The sequence below is a fragment of the Ctenocephalides felis genome, unplaced genomic scaffold (assembly GCF_003426905.1).
Source record: "Ctenocephalides felis isolate EL2017-DRISC unplaced genomic scaffold, ASM342690v1 CF-g0.4_SCAFFOLD_00845, whole genome shotgun sequence".
Taxonomy (NCBI): Eukaryota; Metazoa; Arthropoda; class Insecta; order Siphonaptera; family Pulicidae; genus Ctenocephalides; species Ctenocephalides felis.
The window spans coordinates 11404092-11422490 of NW_020536999.1; the positions used below are offsets into that span (position 1 = coordinate 11404092).

The 18399-nt window shown below is 29.3% G+C and overlaps 1 protein-coding gene across 1 annotated transcript in view; it reads right to left on the reverse strand.

Annotated features, from left to right (window-relative positions):
• Positions 1 to 698: 698 nt before the first annotated feature.
• LOC113363977 (mycosubtilin synthase subunit C) overlaps positions 699 to 18399 on the reverse strand; it is a 425226-nt gene continuing 407525 nt past the window's right edge. The window contains exons 6-19 of the mRNA XM_026606451.1: positions 17120 to 17264; positions 15694 to 15835; positions 15122 to 15271; positions 13192 to 13268; positions 12823 to 13096; positions 12593 to 12760; positions 10985 to 11143; positions 9225 to 9361; positions 9042 to 9132; positions 7035 to 7247; positions 5226 to 5370; positions 4882 to 5145; positions 2581 to 2764; positions 699 to 1144 (exon numbers count right to left, since the gene is read on the reverse strand). Coding sequence (XP_026462236.1) covers positions 1004 to 1144; positions 2581 to 2764; positions 4882 to 5145; positions 5226 to 5370; positions 7035 to 7247; positions 9042 to 9132; positions 9225 to 9361; positions 10985 to 11143; positions 12593 to 12760; positions 12823 to 13096; positions 13192 to 13268; positions 15122 to 15271; positions 15694 to 15835; positions 17120 to 17264 — 2290 coding nt within the window. The 3' untranslated portion in view covers positions 699 to 1003. The remainder of the gene's footprint in view (positions 1145 to 2580; positions 2765 to 4881; positions 5146 to 5225; positions 5371 to 7034; positions 7248 to 9041; positions 9133 to 9224; positions 9362 to 10984; positions 11144 to 12592; positions 12761 to 12822; positions 13097 to 13191; positions 13269 to 15121; positions 15272 to 15693; positions 15836 to 17119; positions 17265 to 18399) is intronic.

Genomic DNA, 18399 nt, shown 5'->3' on the forward strand with positions numbered 1-18399 from the left:
GACAAAAAAATTTTTGACAAAAAAATTTTTGACAAAAAAATTTTTAGTCAAAAAAATTTTAGTCCGGGAAGTTAATAAAAACAATTGTTTTTATAGATTTATTTAAATGTACTGATACTACAAATTTGAAATAAATTATTAATAACTGTGCAATTATTTGTAATCATAATTACATTTTACTAATTGATAGTCATAATTAAAAAAACGTGTGTAAAATATTATATATTTAAACCAAAATTAAAATTTGTACATATTTTATTTCTGACATAATTAATTTCATCATAATACAATTGACAAAGTCCAAATAGTTTTATCCTTTATATATTATAGGGTGGTTTTCAATATGGATGTTTTCAAATTTCCTCACTCCCAGGGGCTCAAATGCTTCCAAATTGATAAAAGAAAATTCTCTGAAAGTTTTAGCTACTAATATCAACTTTAAGATAGTCCGCAATTAAATCAAAATTTATTATGAAAATAACATTGGTAAAATTCCATTTGTTTTTTTGGATTTTATAACTTAGCGACAAGTGAATCAAAATTTTGAGACTAACTTATTTTGATCATAAATAAAAAATTACAACAAAATTTTGATATTTTGTAACATAAGTATTTACTTAGAAAGAAAAACAAAGAAACTTTGGTTGAAGTGCGGACTATCTAAAAATTAATATTAAGACTTAAAACTTAGAGAATATTTTTTTATATTATCGATATTAAAAACCATCCTTAATCATTATATGTTAACTATTATTGTAATTTCATCTTAAATAATAACTTGTCTAACTCTCACTATATCTAAATATTTAAATTATTTAATAAAAATGCACAAACCTTTCACCTTACTTATTAAAATCTAATTTATATCTTATTCTAATGATGTGTTTCTTATTACAATAGTTCAATAAAAATGTATATAAAATGAATAAATTAATTTAACAATGATATTTTTACATAACGAAAGATAAAAGATGAATGCACACCTTATTATTAGATGATTTGCTTAGTTAATTGCTTTCCAAGAGACTGCTGCCCTCTGTGAATCCGGTGCTGCACCAAAAGGTTTGGTTCCATCAGGAGCCACATATTGGTTTACTTGGCAATCGGTCATTACTGTGTAGCCGTACACGTCCGTCCCCAATTGCTGAAAAAATTTAGTCAAATTATGAAATAAACTAGTGGTGTATGGCATCGTGCCTTAAGGCAAATTGCTGGAACCCTCCGTACCGTAACGAAATATTCGAAAAATATTAAACGTTTTCAAATACATTATTACAAATACTGTAACTTTCATTATTTTTGCTATCTTGTTATATCTGAGCAAATCAAATGTAAACTAGCTGTAAGTGGAATTCTGTCTTAAGGCAATTAAGGCATCGTGCCTTAAGGCAAATTGCTGGAACTTCCCGTACCAAAAATGATTATTTTTTTAAAAACGATTAACATTTTTGAAAAAAATTTACTTAAAAAAAATAAGATTTGTGAGAAACTATAAATTGGACAAAAAATGACTTTTTTGAAAAAAAAAATTGAAAAAAATAATTTTTTTTTAAATCTTTTTTTTTTTGAAAAAAAAATGTTTTGTTTATTTTGACATATGTTGGAAGATCTGAACTTTTTTCAAAGCAATCGTACTGCTTCAACTGCATAGAGACAAAATATAAAGCGCGTAAGCGCCGCGTCGCTGTCTAACGGGTAAACATTGGTACGGAACCCATAGAAATGTATTCAAAATTTATACTTATTGTTAAAATTTTTATAAAATATCTGATAATTTGATGTGCATATGTCTAATGATCATTTTTGACCGCCAAATGGCATTTTTTTTTACTTTTATCATTAGATCTCCGAAACCGCTAGACCTGCCTTTATGAAAATTTGATCAATTCTTCATCTTGTCAATACAAGTAAAATGTTTTTTGAATTATTCAAATCGGACGCTCCGTTCTCTTAAAAACTGAGTTACCGTTTTCGGCACTTTTTGCCCCGTATCTTCGGAACGGCTAGACCTGCCTTTGCCAAAACCTAACGAGCACGTCTCCTTATCAATACGAATCGAATGTTTTTTGAATTATTCAAATCGCTTCATCCGTGTTTCCGAAATCGTCGACGAAAATTTGTATCCGAACACACATACATACACGCACACACACACACATACATCCATTTTTCTAAGGTATGTCAAAATGTTCAAAAAGCTTTGAAACGTAAAGATATTAAAAATTTTCATTTACGATTTTTAGGCGATTACTATAACTTGAGAAGTTAATTAAAGAAATGCTAAACTAAATTCTGTGCGACATTTGCACTTATACTGTGCTTAGCTTGGCGGCATTTTCACATTTTTCAATAGTTTTCACAAAATTGATGTCATGCACAACTAATTTTCTTAGCTTTAAACCTTGCGGAGCCCGAGACCTTTCCAACGAATGCAAAATTGTCGAAATCGGTTCGTGCGTTCTGGAGTTAATTCGTCAGGAAGGAAAACCCGACTTATTTTTATATATATAGAAGATATATATATATATATATATATATATATATATATATATCTCATTGTATTTTTAATTTTATTATTACCTGTGTCAGGGGACTTGTATTTGTAGTAAGGATGCCTTTGAAGCCCCTGGAAGTGGCGGTTCGTAAAACTTCTGCTTCCATAAATTGCATGACACTAATATTTTGTTGAGCTGTTAATTTCGAGGCTGTGGCCATCATGAATGAATGAAATACTGTATTCAAACCAGGTGGAAGTCGTTCATCTCTGTAAAATTAAATAAATAAAGATGTTAGTTGTATGTGGAATTGAGCCTTGAGGCGAGTTGCATGGACTTCACGATAATTGAGCTGCAACTATTTAGATGAACACGGATCAACGAAATTGAATAATTCGAAAAACATTCGATTCCTATTGATAAGGAGATGTGCTTATTAGTTTTTGGCAAAGGCAGGTCCAGCCGTTCCGGAGATACGGAACAAAAAGTGCCAAAAACGATCCAATAAAAAAAAATAGACATTTGATGGTAAAGTATGATCATTAGACATATGCACATCAAATTATCAAATATTTCATAGAGATTTTGATAATAGGTGCAAATTTTGTTTACATTTTTATGGGTTCCGTACCAATATTCATCCGTTAAACTGTGACCTCGTCTATTCAAAAAATTGCAGTATTTTCAAAAACTAGTAGTGAATGTCGTTGTGTCAATTTGCCAATTTGCTGCAACTTCCCGTACCAAATAGTATATTTTTTAAAAAAAGCCTTAAAATTTTTTGAATACTTTGAAAAAAAGAGATTTTTAAAATTTTTAAATTATTGAAAAATTTGATTATTTTTATGTATTGAATTTTTTTTGAAAATTTTGACTTTTTTATCAAAGCAATCTTGTTGCGTGGCTGTGTTAGAAAAAATATCAAAGCGCGTAAGCGCCGCGTAGCAGTCTATCGGAAAAATATAATTACGAAACCCATAGAAATGTAAACGAAATTTGAACATATTAATAAAATTACTATAAAATTTGATAATTTCATGGGCATGTCTCTAATGATCAATTTTGACCGCCAAATTGCATTTTTTGTCACTTTTTTATTGGATCTCCGAAACAGCTAGACCTGCCTTTAAACAGTTCTTCATTTAGTCAATATAAATAAAATGTTTTTTGAATTATTCAAATCGAACGCTCTATTCTCTCAAAAACTGAATTACTACTTTTGACTCTTTTTTCCCCGTGTCTTCGAAACTGCTGGACCTGCCTTGTTCAAAAACTAATTAGCACGTCTCATTATTAATAGGAATCAAATGTTTTTTGAAATAATAATTAAAATTTTATTAATAGGAAATCAATTCGGATAACCCGTGTTCCCGAAATCGTCGACGAAAATTTCTATTCGCACACAAACATATTTTTTTTTTGAGGTACGCCTAATTGCTCAGAAACCTCTGAAACGTAAAAATATATAAAAATTTTCATTTCCGATTTTTTTGCGATTACTATAGCTTACAATACGGAAAGTTAAAAAAGTTAAAATATAAGAAACAAATGAAATTTCCAATCTTTTTTTTAAAAATGTCAAAATTCTCAAAAATCTGAAGTATACAAAATTTAAAAAAAATGTTAAAATTATAATAGCCTTTTAATTTTAATTTTTGATTCAAGAAGTTTCAGCAATTCGCCTTAAGGCACAATGCCATGCACCAACAGTATTTAAGTATGTTATTTCCGACTACGAAATTCTATCTTCTAAATTCTATTCTAAAAAGTTTCATCATAATCGTTAAAAAAAAATTATAATAATTATGAAAAAACTGCTGAAAAATAAATTGCCTTCTCATAAAATTTGTGAATTTTCTAAATTCCATTCAGAATTGTGGGCTAAAAGAAGACGAAAAGCTTTTCACGTTTTTGCTAAAAACAAAGAAACGGCTCGGGCGATCCTCGCACAAAACTGACAAACACTAGTTGTTCGAGCCTCACAAATTTTATTAATCCATCTTCCTCTACTTGACATAATAAAATAATTTCCTACCCTGCTCTAGGTAATAAGATAGTTTTTAAGAAATTCATCCTCATTCTGTACGCAAAACTTGAACCGTGAACATCAAACAAATAAATACTATTAATTACTAAACCAATTTATTTAATCTACTCATTTTTGAAGGTCTGATATAGCCATTCTAATAATAAATTATATCTGGTCCTTCAGGGTAGTAAAGTATCCATGTGTAGTGTTTTTTTAATTGACTTTCTTAAGAAATATTGCGCCGGGCGCTTACACTAGTCCTTATCGATTACATCGAATGGCCTTTAAATTTTTGAAATCGGTCCAGTCGTTTTTAGGAAAATATCGAGAAAATTCGGTTAAAATACTAATCTTTACCTAACGGGTCCCTCGATGTGCTCCAAAAACTCGAAGACAATCAGCAATTTGCTAGTAACTTCAACTTCAGGTTCTCCCCTGGCATCAAAATTTAAGGCGACTCCGACATTTTCACCACTTTTATCTTTTACAACAAAACTTAGACCTTTTTCGATAAGAGCTTCCCAAATGGCGTCCAAAATTTCGGCATAGTCGCTTTTGTATATATTGGGCATCAGCCACTGTTCTAAATCAGCCTTTTCGTAGAAACTATTCGTCACCATTCTAAAAATAATAAAATAAATAATTGATAATGAATTATTTAGAAATTGTACTATGCATATTTGATTCATTTTATTACTTACTGATAAACATCTTCTTTATGTTCCATAGAAAGTGGTGCTGATGTGTAAGATGCTGTTAATTTTGTATCTGCTAAACCTGTATCAGATCCTGTAATTCTATCTAGAACTTCACCTAAATTTTCTGCTGTTATGAAATCAGTTATACCTGAAAAATAAATATATAACTTAACATTTCTTACTATAATATCTTATATATAAAAATGAAGCTCTCGATCGAATGATGCGGTAAAACTCGAAAACGGCTTAACCGATTTGGCCAGTCTTAGTCTTGAAAAATTTATGCTAATCAGTAGGTTGTCGGAAAGATGAGATATTATTTCAAAATCGCGTAGAAACTTCACATTTTTAATTCGAAAATTTTTGTAGAAGCGTAATTTGAATAAAACAATGAACGGTGGCTAATACGTCAAATGTCAAAAGTTTTTGACAGATGATTTTCAATTACGTTTAATAGGATGTGAATACGTGAATATTATTTAATTATGATTAAATTGTCGTATGTAGTTGTTTGTAGTTATATTTATGCACAAAAACGTTATTAAATGCGCCGCAAGTGTTACTAGAAACTCAAAATATCAACTTTTTTGAAATGTTAATATGAAAATGCACTTTTTGGCATATTTTTCTAAAACAAGGTGCTCTGAAAGATCTAATTTGTATAATTATGTAATCATGGGTATTTATAAAACATTTTCTAGGTTATATTATTTTTTATTTATGTTATTTTAATTCAGAACCTAAATTTGGTATCGATCAAAGGGACATTTTGTCGAATAACACTTTTCCAGTAATAATTTCCCAGAATTTATCGAAGAATAGATAGTAATATACAAAAAAACAGGGTTAAAAAGGTCCACCACCGATGTGTCAAAAACCAGTAATGTTAAGCATTGTTTAACAACAATATTTGAAAGTAGAGGGAAAAAGATATATAACCAGCTATAACCTTGATTCTCATGACTTTGCTATCGGGAGATAAAAGGTAATCTTTGAAAATCCATAATAAAAGTATTTTACTTCCGTTGGTAGTTTTTTATCATTAGTTAAAAGTGTAATTATTTTGTAAAATACCCTTTAAATTAAAATAAGACATTATACCCGTTTGCCACCTGGCCGTTCTAAGTTACAACAAAAAAAAGGTCTAGACAACAAATTTTTGAAAGACATCAAAAAAGCACATTTCGACAATGATGAAGTAGCTGGCAGTTTCACTGAACGTAGTCAGATAATTGTTCTTTTGAAATGTGTTATTTGTTGTGATATAATTGGTTCGATTTTTATAATATGATTAATATTTGCTCAAAGTCAAATTGGACCTTTGTGCTTCGCCCTACTCTACATATATACCTTTTATTAAATTTTCTTCAATTCATCAAATGTTACTTGAAACTTTTCAAAAAGCAGGTCATAAAAGAAATACTTAATTCAATTTCTATCTCTCCTTGCAGAATTTTGAAGATTTTTTATAAGCTCAGTAGTATTATTTACAATTATACACAAAATCCAGAATCCAAAAAGAATCTGAAAAACTTGAAACGTAATCAATAAGTCGAAAGACCAAAAAAGACTTGGATTGGAATATACCATGTTTTCTATAGAAAGTGTATAAAACTTCCGGTTTGATTGTATTGACAAAATATAAACAAACTAATGGGGTTTATTGTTTTTATAATACCTCATTGTATATAGCATTCAAACAACACTTGAAGTATTAATTTTTTTGTTTCTCTAGAAATTGTTTAGAATATACCTTACTTAGCAAAACAACGTTTTCCGGGTCAGCTAGTATAATATAATTTTCCAACTTACCAATAAAATATCCACTATCCCTCAACTGGGTGACTGTATAAACTGAATTCAAAGAATTTCCACCCAATTCGTAAAAATTTGAATATTTGCTCAAGGGGGCCCTAGTGCTCCTTCCAATGACATTTCCAACAGTCTCGAATAGAACTTTTGCTGCTGCCATTTTATTTTCGGGAATTCCAGAGTAATCTATGTCCACTATTATACTGCTATCATCTGCAGAAGAAATATATTTTGAATAAATAATCATTGATATTAGTATTACAAAAGGTAATAAATATATTTTTAAGTAAATATTATTTCCAATCCAAAGGAAAACGAAGTTATGAATACAAACTCCCTCGGAGTGAATCCGAGTGGAGTTGTCTCAAAGGATTTGTCATATACGACTTCCCTAAATCTGTTAACATGTGCAGATATTTGCTTGAGATTTTTTACTAATACAAAGATTTGGATCGAAAAAAGTGTCTTTTTTTCTCGTCTCACAGCCAGTTTTAGGACTTTCCAGGTATATAATGTCTCAAAATAATGCTATTTTGTATTCTATATTCTGTATACGATAATGTTTGTCCATAAATGAGCTTTTTCAATGGTATACAACCAGCTAAAAAATATTTAGTATTATATTATAACTTTTACACAATTATGATTTTATAATTGTGTAAAAGTAACAGTATGCTAATCGAACTACCTGATGTATAATTAATTTTGGAATAAACGAATATGAGGTATTATTATTTTGTGAAAAATATTATACACAAAGATTTGTTCTTATTTCATATATAAGGTTCACTGCATTATTTTCATATAAAAATAAACATATTCAAAGAATTCTATATTTTCTCTTCAAAACTAATTACAAAATTGGTTTTGATTCCCAAGTTTTTTGTCAATTTAAGATTTGTATGCATATTAAAATGCATAAAATGGTAATTATTGTAATAAAATAAACAAAAATGTTTGAACTATTTGTAAACGATTTTCAAAGACTTAATAAATTCTTAGATATGTTAACAACTTGGGTTTGTCGGTTTTCAAAAACCGGTTTTAAAAACCGTTTTTTTGCGAAAATTATGGAATTCTAAAACCGGTTTTTAGTGAAAAAGTCGGTTTTCACTTCATAAATGAAAAATAGTATTTGATATCTTATCAGTCTGCAATAGTTCCCAGAAAGGTTTTGTATATATTAATTTAGATTTTTATACCGGTGTACATATTAATTTAAATCAGTGTGACTTTTTCTTGAAGAAGTAACTTCCTCTACTCTAACTTAAAAAAAGAGTTTTAAACCCTAGAAGCCACAAAGAACAAAAACTTATTAAGCATTTTGGTCGCAATATTATTAATTATTAAGCAATTCGATAGACGTTCTCAGTTTTTTTAAATCATATTTTATTAAATAAAAAACAATTAGAATGTTTAAAATTAAAAAATTAAAATTGCTTGGAACAGACAATTCCCGAGTTTAGCTTAATTGTTTTTAAAACTAAAATTGATATTCACAAGTATGTATCTAATATTAGTTTAATGAATGTTTTTTATTTAAAAATGTAATATTTTTGTTAATTCGAAAACTTTCCTTTCACTATCATAAAAATATTTTTATTCTTATACGTGAAAATGATGCATGAATAACGAATAATTATTTTCAAAGTTATTCAATCAAGATTAACTATTATATTTTAGATCTACTAATTAAAATCAAAATAATTTTGTTTACTATCTATAAAATTGAAAAATAAATAAATTCAGTCAAATACTGCTCTAAATTACACTAAATTTGCGAATAAATTACAGGATATTTGATCAAAAATTTATTTTCTATATAAAATTCGAAAACCGGTTAAAACCCTTAGTAAAATTAAAATTAGAAAACCGGTTTTCTGAAATGTCGGTTTTTGTATAAACCCTAATATAAACTCAATAAAATTTGGAATAATGGGCTGCGCTTTTAGAACAATAATACCCATTAATTTATTTGCCTTAATTTTATATAATTTAAAATCTTACCATTATTATTTGTGTTTTCGTACATTTTCAAAAGAGCTTGTCTATCAATTTTGCCGTTTACCAAAAGCGGAATGTAATCCAAAACAATAACCTGAAACAAATGGAAATAATTTATATAACAGTCTGGTAATATTTTTATTTATTGATTTATTATTATATTGTGATTCCTTTTAACATAATTACCTGTGGGATCATGTATAAGGCTAAGGAGCCTTTTAAATTTTCTTCAATCTGTAGTCCTGTCATTTTATCAGTTTCACAAGTAACAAATGCCAGTAGGGCTTGGTCCATCTCACCTGGACGATAACATAAGACGACACCTAGAAAAATAGATAAATAAACTAGTGGTGTATGGCATCGTGCCTTAAGGCAAATTGCTGGAACTTCCCGTACCGTAATGAAATATTCGAGAAATTTTAAACGTTTTCAAATATATTATTACAAATACTGTAACTTTCATTATTATTGCTATCTTGTTATATCTGAGCAAATCAAATGTAAATCATAAATCAATTTATCTCCTGGAACATTAACAATCGCGATTTCATTTCGAATTCAATTTCAAAAAAAAAATAGTGGCCTAAATTACACAAAATTGAAAAAGTCACAGTCTAAACGCATTTGCAAATAATTCTGTGCGACATTTTCACTTATACTGTGCTTAGCTTGGCGGCATTTTCACATTTTTCAATAGTTTTAACAAAATTGTAAAACTGCTCTAGAACATAAACCGTATAAACGCACTTGGGTAAACATTTGTACCAGAGTGGCGCTTAGACTGTGCTTAGCCTGGGTAATTTTTTAAATTTTTAATCCAAGTTTAGAAAAATATTTTATGGAAAACAAAAAAAGATGTAATAATTTTTTATCATCAAAAGCAATTGTTTTGTCAATACAAGCAGAAAGTTTTTTAGATCATTCAAATCGGACGCTTAGTTCACTCAAAAACTGTCATTTTTTGCACATTTAGCTCGTATCTCCGAAACGGCCGGGCCTGTCTTTGCCAAAAACTATTCATTACAAATTGAATGTTTTAAGATCATTCAAATTCGATACTCCGTTCTCTCAAAAACTCGATTTGTATTTTCTGCACTCTTTGCTTCCTATCACCGAAACGGGATGACCTGCCTTTGCGAGATACCGAGCTAGATGTGAAAAAAATGTCAGTTTTTGAGAGAATTAAGCATCCGATTTGAATGATTCAAAAAACTTTCTGCTTGTTTTGACATAATAATTGTTTTTGGAAGAAAAATCCAAGCCTTAATTTAAAATTTGTATAAGTTCAGAAAACATTACATTTTTTACTTGAGAATTTTCAATTTTTTCGAACTTTTTAAAAAATTTTAACACATTTCAAAATTTGAAATTTTTAACAAAAGTGCAAAAAACATCATTTGTACTCGAAAATCCGATATTTTGCAATAATATGCAAATTTTGAATTTGCAAGAATTATAATTTTAAAAAAAGGCGTTTTTTATTAATTGAACTTTTTACAATGCTGGTATTTTTTAATTTTTTTTTTTAAAACTTGGAAATTTTTTGAAAATAGATGTTTGTCGAAATATCTGATTTTCAACTGCCAAATGGCATTTTCTTAACTTTTTTTCATGAATCTCCGAATCCGTTGGACCTGCTTTTGTCAAAAATTAAATAATTATTCACCACGTCAATACGAATAGAATGTTTTTTGAACCATTCAAATTGGTTTGCAGATATACAAAACACACACACACACACATACACACATATTCATTTTTTCTGAGGTATGCCAAAATGTTCAGAAACCTTCAAAACGTCGAGAAATGAAAAAATTTTCATTTTCGATTTTCAGTCCATTACTATTACTATTACCCTACGTGAAGTTAAATAACATATTGGGTTACCTTTTGCTAAAATATTTTATGATATATATAATTTATTATAATATATTATAATTTTTTACCTTTAGAAACAGCCGGTGCCTTCAGAACAGCCTTTTCAACTTCCGACAAATCAACTCTGTGACCACGAATTTTAACTTGGGAATCAGTTCTGCCTTCATATTGCAAAGTGCCCTTCTGGATTCTGGCAAAATCTCCTGTACGATACAATCTTGAATGCCCTAAAAAATAAAAAACAAATATTTTATATTCAAGTTTTAGCTCAAATTATACTAAGACAAAGGGGCTGATTCTGCCGCATAACAGACAAATGTCCAAGTTCTATGCATTATGCTACTAAATCATACTGAATACTGTCAAAATATTATATATTTGCTGTGCATTCAGGCGTTTTACACATAAACTGCAATGCCACTTGTATGTTATGAAGATGGGTCAGAAAGACCCTGTTATCTAACATCGTTCTTGTGACATTTGTGCGGTTTCTAGTAGGGTTTATACAAAAACCGACATTTCAGAAAACCGGTTTTCGAATTTTAATTTTACTAAAAAACCGGTTTTCGGTTTTCGAATTTTATATAGAAAATAAATTATTGCTCGAATATCCTGTAATTTATCCGCAAATTTAGTGTAATTTAAAGCAGTATTTGACTGAATTTATTCATTGTTCAATTTTATAGATAATAAACAAAATTATTAGTAGAACTAAAAAAATTTTTAGTTAATAATAGTTTATCTTGATTAAATAACTTTGAAAATAATTATGCTTTATTCATTTTCACATATAAGAAGTTTTCGAATAAATTAAAATATTACATTTTTAAATAAAAAACATTCATTGAATTAAAAAAAATGAAAAATATTTTAGATACATGTTGATACATACTTGTTAATATCAATTTTAGTTTTAAAAACAATTAAGCTAAACTCGCATATTGTCTGTTCCGAGCAATTTTAATTAATTTTAAACATTCTAATTGTTTTTTTGTTTAATAAAATATGATTTAAAAAAACTGAAAACATCTATCAAATTGCTACTTAGACGTGTCCTTTATTGTTTACTCACAAAATTTTTTGAAATAGTAAGTACTCTCATACTTGCGACCAAATTATGCTTAATTGTTTTTAAAGCCTGGTAAGTTTTTTGTTATTTAATTTGTGTCTTCTAGGGTTTAAAACTCTTTTTTTAAGTTTGAGTAGAGGAAGTTACTTGTTCAAGAAGAAGGCACTCTGATTTAAATTAATATGTACACTGGTATAAAAATCTAAATTAATATGAACAAAACCTTTCTGGGACCCATTGTAGACTAATAAGATATCAAATACTGTTGAACCGATATGATTTCAAGAATCAGAACGCTTTCATCTATCTTTTATATTTGGCTGTATTTGTCATTTTTTATTTATACAGTGAAAACGGACTTTTTTCACTAGAGAACCGGTATGCGAATTCCAAAATTTTTGCCAAAAAACGGGTTTTGAAAACCGACAAACCCTAGTTTCCAGTTTAAGTTTTCTATCTGACAATCTGTGAAATACGCCTGACTGCACAGCAACCGCATGACTTTTATCAATACTCAGAACGAATTTGTATGGAAAGTTCTTCTTAACATAGACTTGTCGTATCATTTGTCTATTATGCGGCAGAATCGGTTCCGAAGTGTACTAACCTGGTTCAATAGCCAAAGGATTTGGTATAAATCGTTCAGGATCACGTCCATTAACATAACCAGCTGCCAGATTTAGTCCTGAGACATACAATTCTCCAGGTTCACCTACAGCCACAGGTCTCAGTTCTGGATCAAGTAAATATACAATCGTGTTGTCCACTGGATCACCTACAAATTAAAAGAATAACTAAATTTTATTCCTTTTAACCCAATTATATGTCTATTATCACCTATGGGTACTTTTTCGGCATCCTTAAGACAATCCAATCCATCGCAGACGTAATAAGTGACGTCACCCATGACTTCAGTGCTTCCGTAAAAGTTACACAAAATTGGTTTTGGATGTCGAACACTTTTGAAAAATTCTTGAGCCAAAGAAACTGCCAATTGTTCGCCGGAACATACCCACAATCGCAAACTGGAGAGAAGGTTGTCATCCTTTTGAAGGGACAGGAAAAATAGCATTGATCGCAGAAGGGATGGTACTAGGACTAATCGTTCGATCTGTGGATAGAAAAATGTGATATATAAGGTATAAGTATATATATATATATATATATATATATATATATATATATATATATATATATAACTTGTACCTTATACTGTGTCAGCATTTTGACGAGACGCTCTGGATCTCTTGTTACATCCTTAGGCACTATTAAAATTGCCATACCTAAAAAGAATTGTTGCACAAAATCAGTTTCTATAACTATTTTTATATACTAAAAGTCTTAAACAACATTACAATAAATAATCAAACAACTATAGTAAAACTCCCAGCTAAATCATCATTGTAGAAATGTGTTTTTTTGCTGTTATTCAAAAATTTGTCAACTGGTCCTTTTTATAGGTCCAATGTCTTATTTTTAATTTCAAAGAAATTTTACGAAATAATAGCTACATTATTCAACCAATGCAAAATATAAATTTTATGGGGCCATCTTTTACACTGTATATAACCTTGATCTGGTATTTTAACAGAAATATTCATCAGCACACTTGGAATAACTATTTATTTACTTTAACTCAAGTAAAATTGCTGTTTTTAACTTATTTTCATCTATTTTTTATTTTTTACACCTTTGCCAGGGTAAAAGGTTCAGTTGGTTCTTTTTACCCCACACACGTGTAAGCTTTTGTAAAGGTTATATAAAAAAAACTGTTAAATCTAACTTAAAATCAACAATACATCTTATAAAACAATTAAATAACGTGTACTTAAAAATTATATTAAGTTTCGTAAACTAAACAACAGTGCTCACGATCAAAGACACTAACAACAAGAGAAAATACTTTTGTTATAGATTTTAAAACATTGACTTATTACAGGGCCGTAACCTTTCAGTATTTCTATAAGACTATGATATCTATCAAAATAAAAAGTTTGAATAAAAACTTTTGTTTCTACAGTTAATTACGAAGAAACGGCTTGACCGATCTTTGTACAAAATTAATCACCCGATTTGAAATCGAATCAGAATTGCGGGCTAAAACGTAGACATTTTTTTCACATTTTGCTATTTCCAAAGAAACGGCTCAGCCGATCGCCGCAAAAAGCTGACAAACGCTAATAGTTCATATTTTGAAATCGGTTCAGCAGTTTTTGAGAAAACATCGATGAAATTTCAATAATCTGTTCACACACGCATATTTTTCCAAGAAGACTTTTTTCTTTTATTTTAGATGTGCTAATTGACGTAAGTTCTATGGAAAGAGAAAGGGCGAACGGGACTTCGCTCAATTAAAAGATAAGTTTAAAATCAAGGTAAAAATTATAACATTCTAGATCCTTCTCCCACGAAGTAATGCCTGACGGCGGTTTCCAGAACAGAAGCAATTTATTTTAGTTTGAGACCAGAGGCAATTTAGGACATTTTAGTCGGTATTATACCCAGGCGGTGTGAGTCCGACATACCCAGACAAAAGACCTAGTCTGGGATGCGTAAAGACATTACCTTTTCTATACAGAAAAAAAAATCGAAAATTAGTCGCATTCGATTCAGAATGGCTTGAAATGTCGAGAAAACATAAAATTAGCAAATCGAATATTTTGACGAAAACAAACTTCTCCTTCGGAAAGGTAAAAATCGAAAAAATTAAAAAACTAATTTAAAATTCCAATAGCACTCTTATTGGAATACACTATTACCATGATTTAGTGTTTTCTTCACTCAACAGAAAATGTAGTATTTTATATTATAAAATTTTGAGAAAACATATTTGTGATTTAGTTGAAAATATTATAAAATTTTATACGCGTATATTTTGTTCTCATTTCATTTGTTCAATTTACTCAGGTTTATCTTTTCTATATTATATATTCATATAAATCTTATCGAAAACTAAATCTAGGGGTAAATTTACGTGCTACAGAGAGTAGCGCTCCTAATGAATAGGGACACAACTAAAATTGAGTGGCAGTGTTTGCGATCTATTTATACTTGTACAGCTAACTATACTTTTAAACATATTTCTGTTTTACTCATAAAAACATTTATATTTCGCTTGTCTCTCGTCCTTACCTACCGTTAAGAAGCGGTCCCCAAATTTCGCTGACAGAATCCACGAAAGTCAAAGCCGTTTTGAAGACTCCAATAGTTTCAGTTTTCGAGTAAGGAAAAACATTCCATTGCCATTGGAGACGATTTAATAATACTGCATGGGGCAATCTGACCCCTAAAAAAATGAAAATGAATGATATTTACTATTTTACATATATTATTACTATTTAACATTTGAGCTATAATCTGCTAGAAATATCAATTCACTTGAAATTTGAATTTAGCTGAAATTATGAGCCTAGATAATATTAGAGTATAATATACAAGAAAAATGTGATATCTATATTATTATTGCGGAAAAGCAGCTTAGATATGCCAGAAATTAGAATAATATAAGATACAGTCCGCAGTATATGTTGGCAGATGAAATTATATAATTCAGTTTAATAAATAACGCAATAAATTCAAATTTGCATAAACATTATTTTTTTAAACTTATGTATGTCGCATTTTGGTTTACTTCACGAAATTTTACTATTTATTTATTTACTATTTTACATATATTATTACTATTATTTAATTATCAATTATTATTACCTTTGGGTATCCCTGTACTTCCTGATGTGTACAAGACAATTGCTAAACTTGTTTCTGGACATTGATTCGTTTTGGGTTTTAATATTTGTTTGTTGTTTGTTCCTAAATTTAATACTTCATCAAATGACAAACTTCTTACACCGTGCAAATGGGTGCCATGTTCTGAAAATAATAGTAATTGGCAAATAATGGTGAAAATACAAACTACCTTAAAAATCAAAAAAGGTTAGATGTACTAGAAAAAAATATGTAATTTTATATATAAAATTCTCGTGTCGCAAAGATTGAAAACGGGTTACCAATTTTTATCAAATTATATATACATATTCAGTAGATCTGAGAATCGGTAAATATAAGATGGCCCACTTAAAAATTAGAATTTATCGATAGCAGCTCGCCTGTAGGCCACACCGTGCGGAATTCGAAGTTGCGATATATGGGGAAAAAACTAAGAATTTTGAGACCTTTCTAACGATGTATAATACTTTATATGTTTTCTTTACAGAAATATCGAATCGTGAGGAGTGTTGCTCTAATCAAACCGCACTTTGCATTTCAACAAGTTAACATCCACACAGATTGCTCTATACTATCTAAACCATTAAAGATACAAAAAAACTTTGTTCGTGCGAAAGATGCAAAATAAAATTACGAATAAAATGGTATATAAATGGTTAAGTGTGTTCATATAATTTTCTCGAGATTTTCCGATTTTCTTGAAATTTTTCGATAGCAACTTGCCTGTAGGCCACACCGTGCGGAATTCGAAGTTGCGATATATGGGAAAAAACTAAGAATTTTTAGACCTTTCTAACAATGTATAATACTTTATATGTTTTCTTTACAGAAACATCGAATCTTAAGGAGTGTTGCTCTAACCTAACCGCACTTTGCATTTCAACAAGTTAACATCCATTCAGATTGCTCTATACTATCTAAACCGTAAAAGATACGAAAAAACTTTATTCGTACGAAAGCAGCAGAATAAAATTACGAATGAAATGGTATATAAATGGCTAATTGTGTTCATATAATTTTCTCTAGGTTTTCCGATTTTCCTGAAATTTTACGATAGCAACTAGCCTGTAGGCCACACCGTTCGGAATTCGATGTTGCGATATATGGAAAAAAAACTAAAAATTTTGAGACCTTTCTAACGATGTATAATACTTTATATGCTTTCTTTACAGAAATATCTGAAACGTAAGATCACTAGATCACTAGGATTACTAGATGGACCACCCGTTATCTATTTTTCATACCCCTAAAAGTGATAAGGGTTGTTCTCCCATTTTCATTTAAATTTTTGGACGATTTTTTTTTGTTTTTATTTTTTTATAATGTGGCATTAAGAAATATATTTAACCTAAAATTTTTGCTTTTTTATCACCAACCCATATTTTTCTATAGCCTATAAATATGAAATATAATATTCACCTTTATCATTGTGTATGATTAAAGCCGGTTTTGCTTCGTTCAAAATATGTTGTACCCTAGTTTCAGGAAATTCTGGATCTAATGGTAAATAGGCAGCTCCTGATTTCCAAGCGGCCAATAATACTTCCACTAATCTAAAAAATAAAAATAATTTACACAATCCTGCAAAAAAATTATGAAAATTTATATTAGTATATATGTTTTCCATTTTACCTATCACTGGGTGTCATAGACACAGCAATTAAATAATCACCATCCTTGTTTGGAGAAATTTTTTCTTCGTCTATAGTTTTTAAAATTCCTTGGGATAATCTATCAGATATTGTATTCAATTCTGCATAGTTAGTTATGTGCGTCGTTTTGGAATCTGAAAAAAAAAATTTTCAGTAAATAATAATATATATAAATAATAATAGCTGGGCAAAAGGGTCTAACCAAACCAATTATCACAACCAACAATACGTATCAAACAAACATTCTGACTATATTCAGTAAAACTCCCAGCAAATTCACCATTGTAGAGTCTGTTGAAAAATTTAGTATTTTATATTATATATGTTTGTGAAAACATATTTGTGATTTAGTTGAAAATATTTTTTATGAGCGTATATTCTGTTCTCGTTTCATTTATTCAAATTAATCAAGTTTATCTTTTCTGTATCATATATTTATATAAATCGTATCTAGAATTAAACCCAGGGGTAAATTTACGTGCTACAGTTTGGTGGTGCACTCTATAAAGCGGGGAAACAACTAAAATTGAAGTAACGGCAATGTGGCAGTTTTTGCGATCTATTTATACTTCTTTTAGCAAGCAAAACATTACTAAGTATTAGAAATTATTGCCATTATTGCAACAAATATTGTTTATTACTATCATGTCGCACATGTTTATTATTTCAGTAAACAAGCAATTACTTCGTCCGTCTTGTTTCGAGAGTAAAAGTATACATTATTCCACTTGTCACTTTTTACTGAACGATGCAATAAACTACAAACTACAGAACACTTTCGACATTCGTTGCAGAAATGAAATCTCGTGTTTTGAAATTAAACTTAAGGCAATCATTACAAATTTAGATATAGAGTCAGTGGACAGTCGACATATACGTTGATCTAGAGAAAGAAATTCAAATTTTTTGGTGTAGTAAATTTTCATTACCGAAGGAGAAGTGAATGTTTTAGCCAGAAAATTCGATTTGCTAATTTTATGTTTTCTCGACGTTTCAAGCCATTCTGAATCGAATGAGACCAACATTTGGAAAAAGT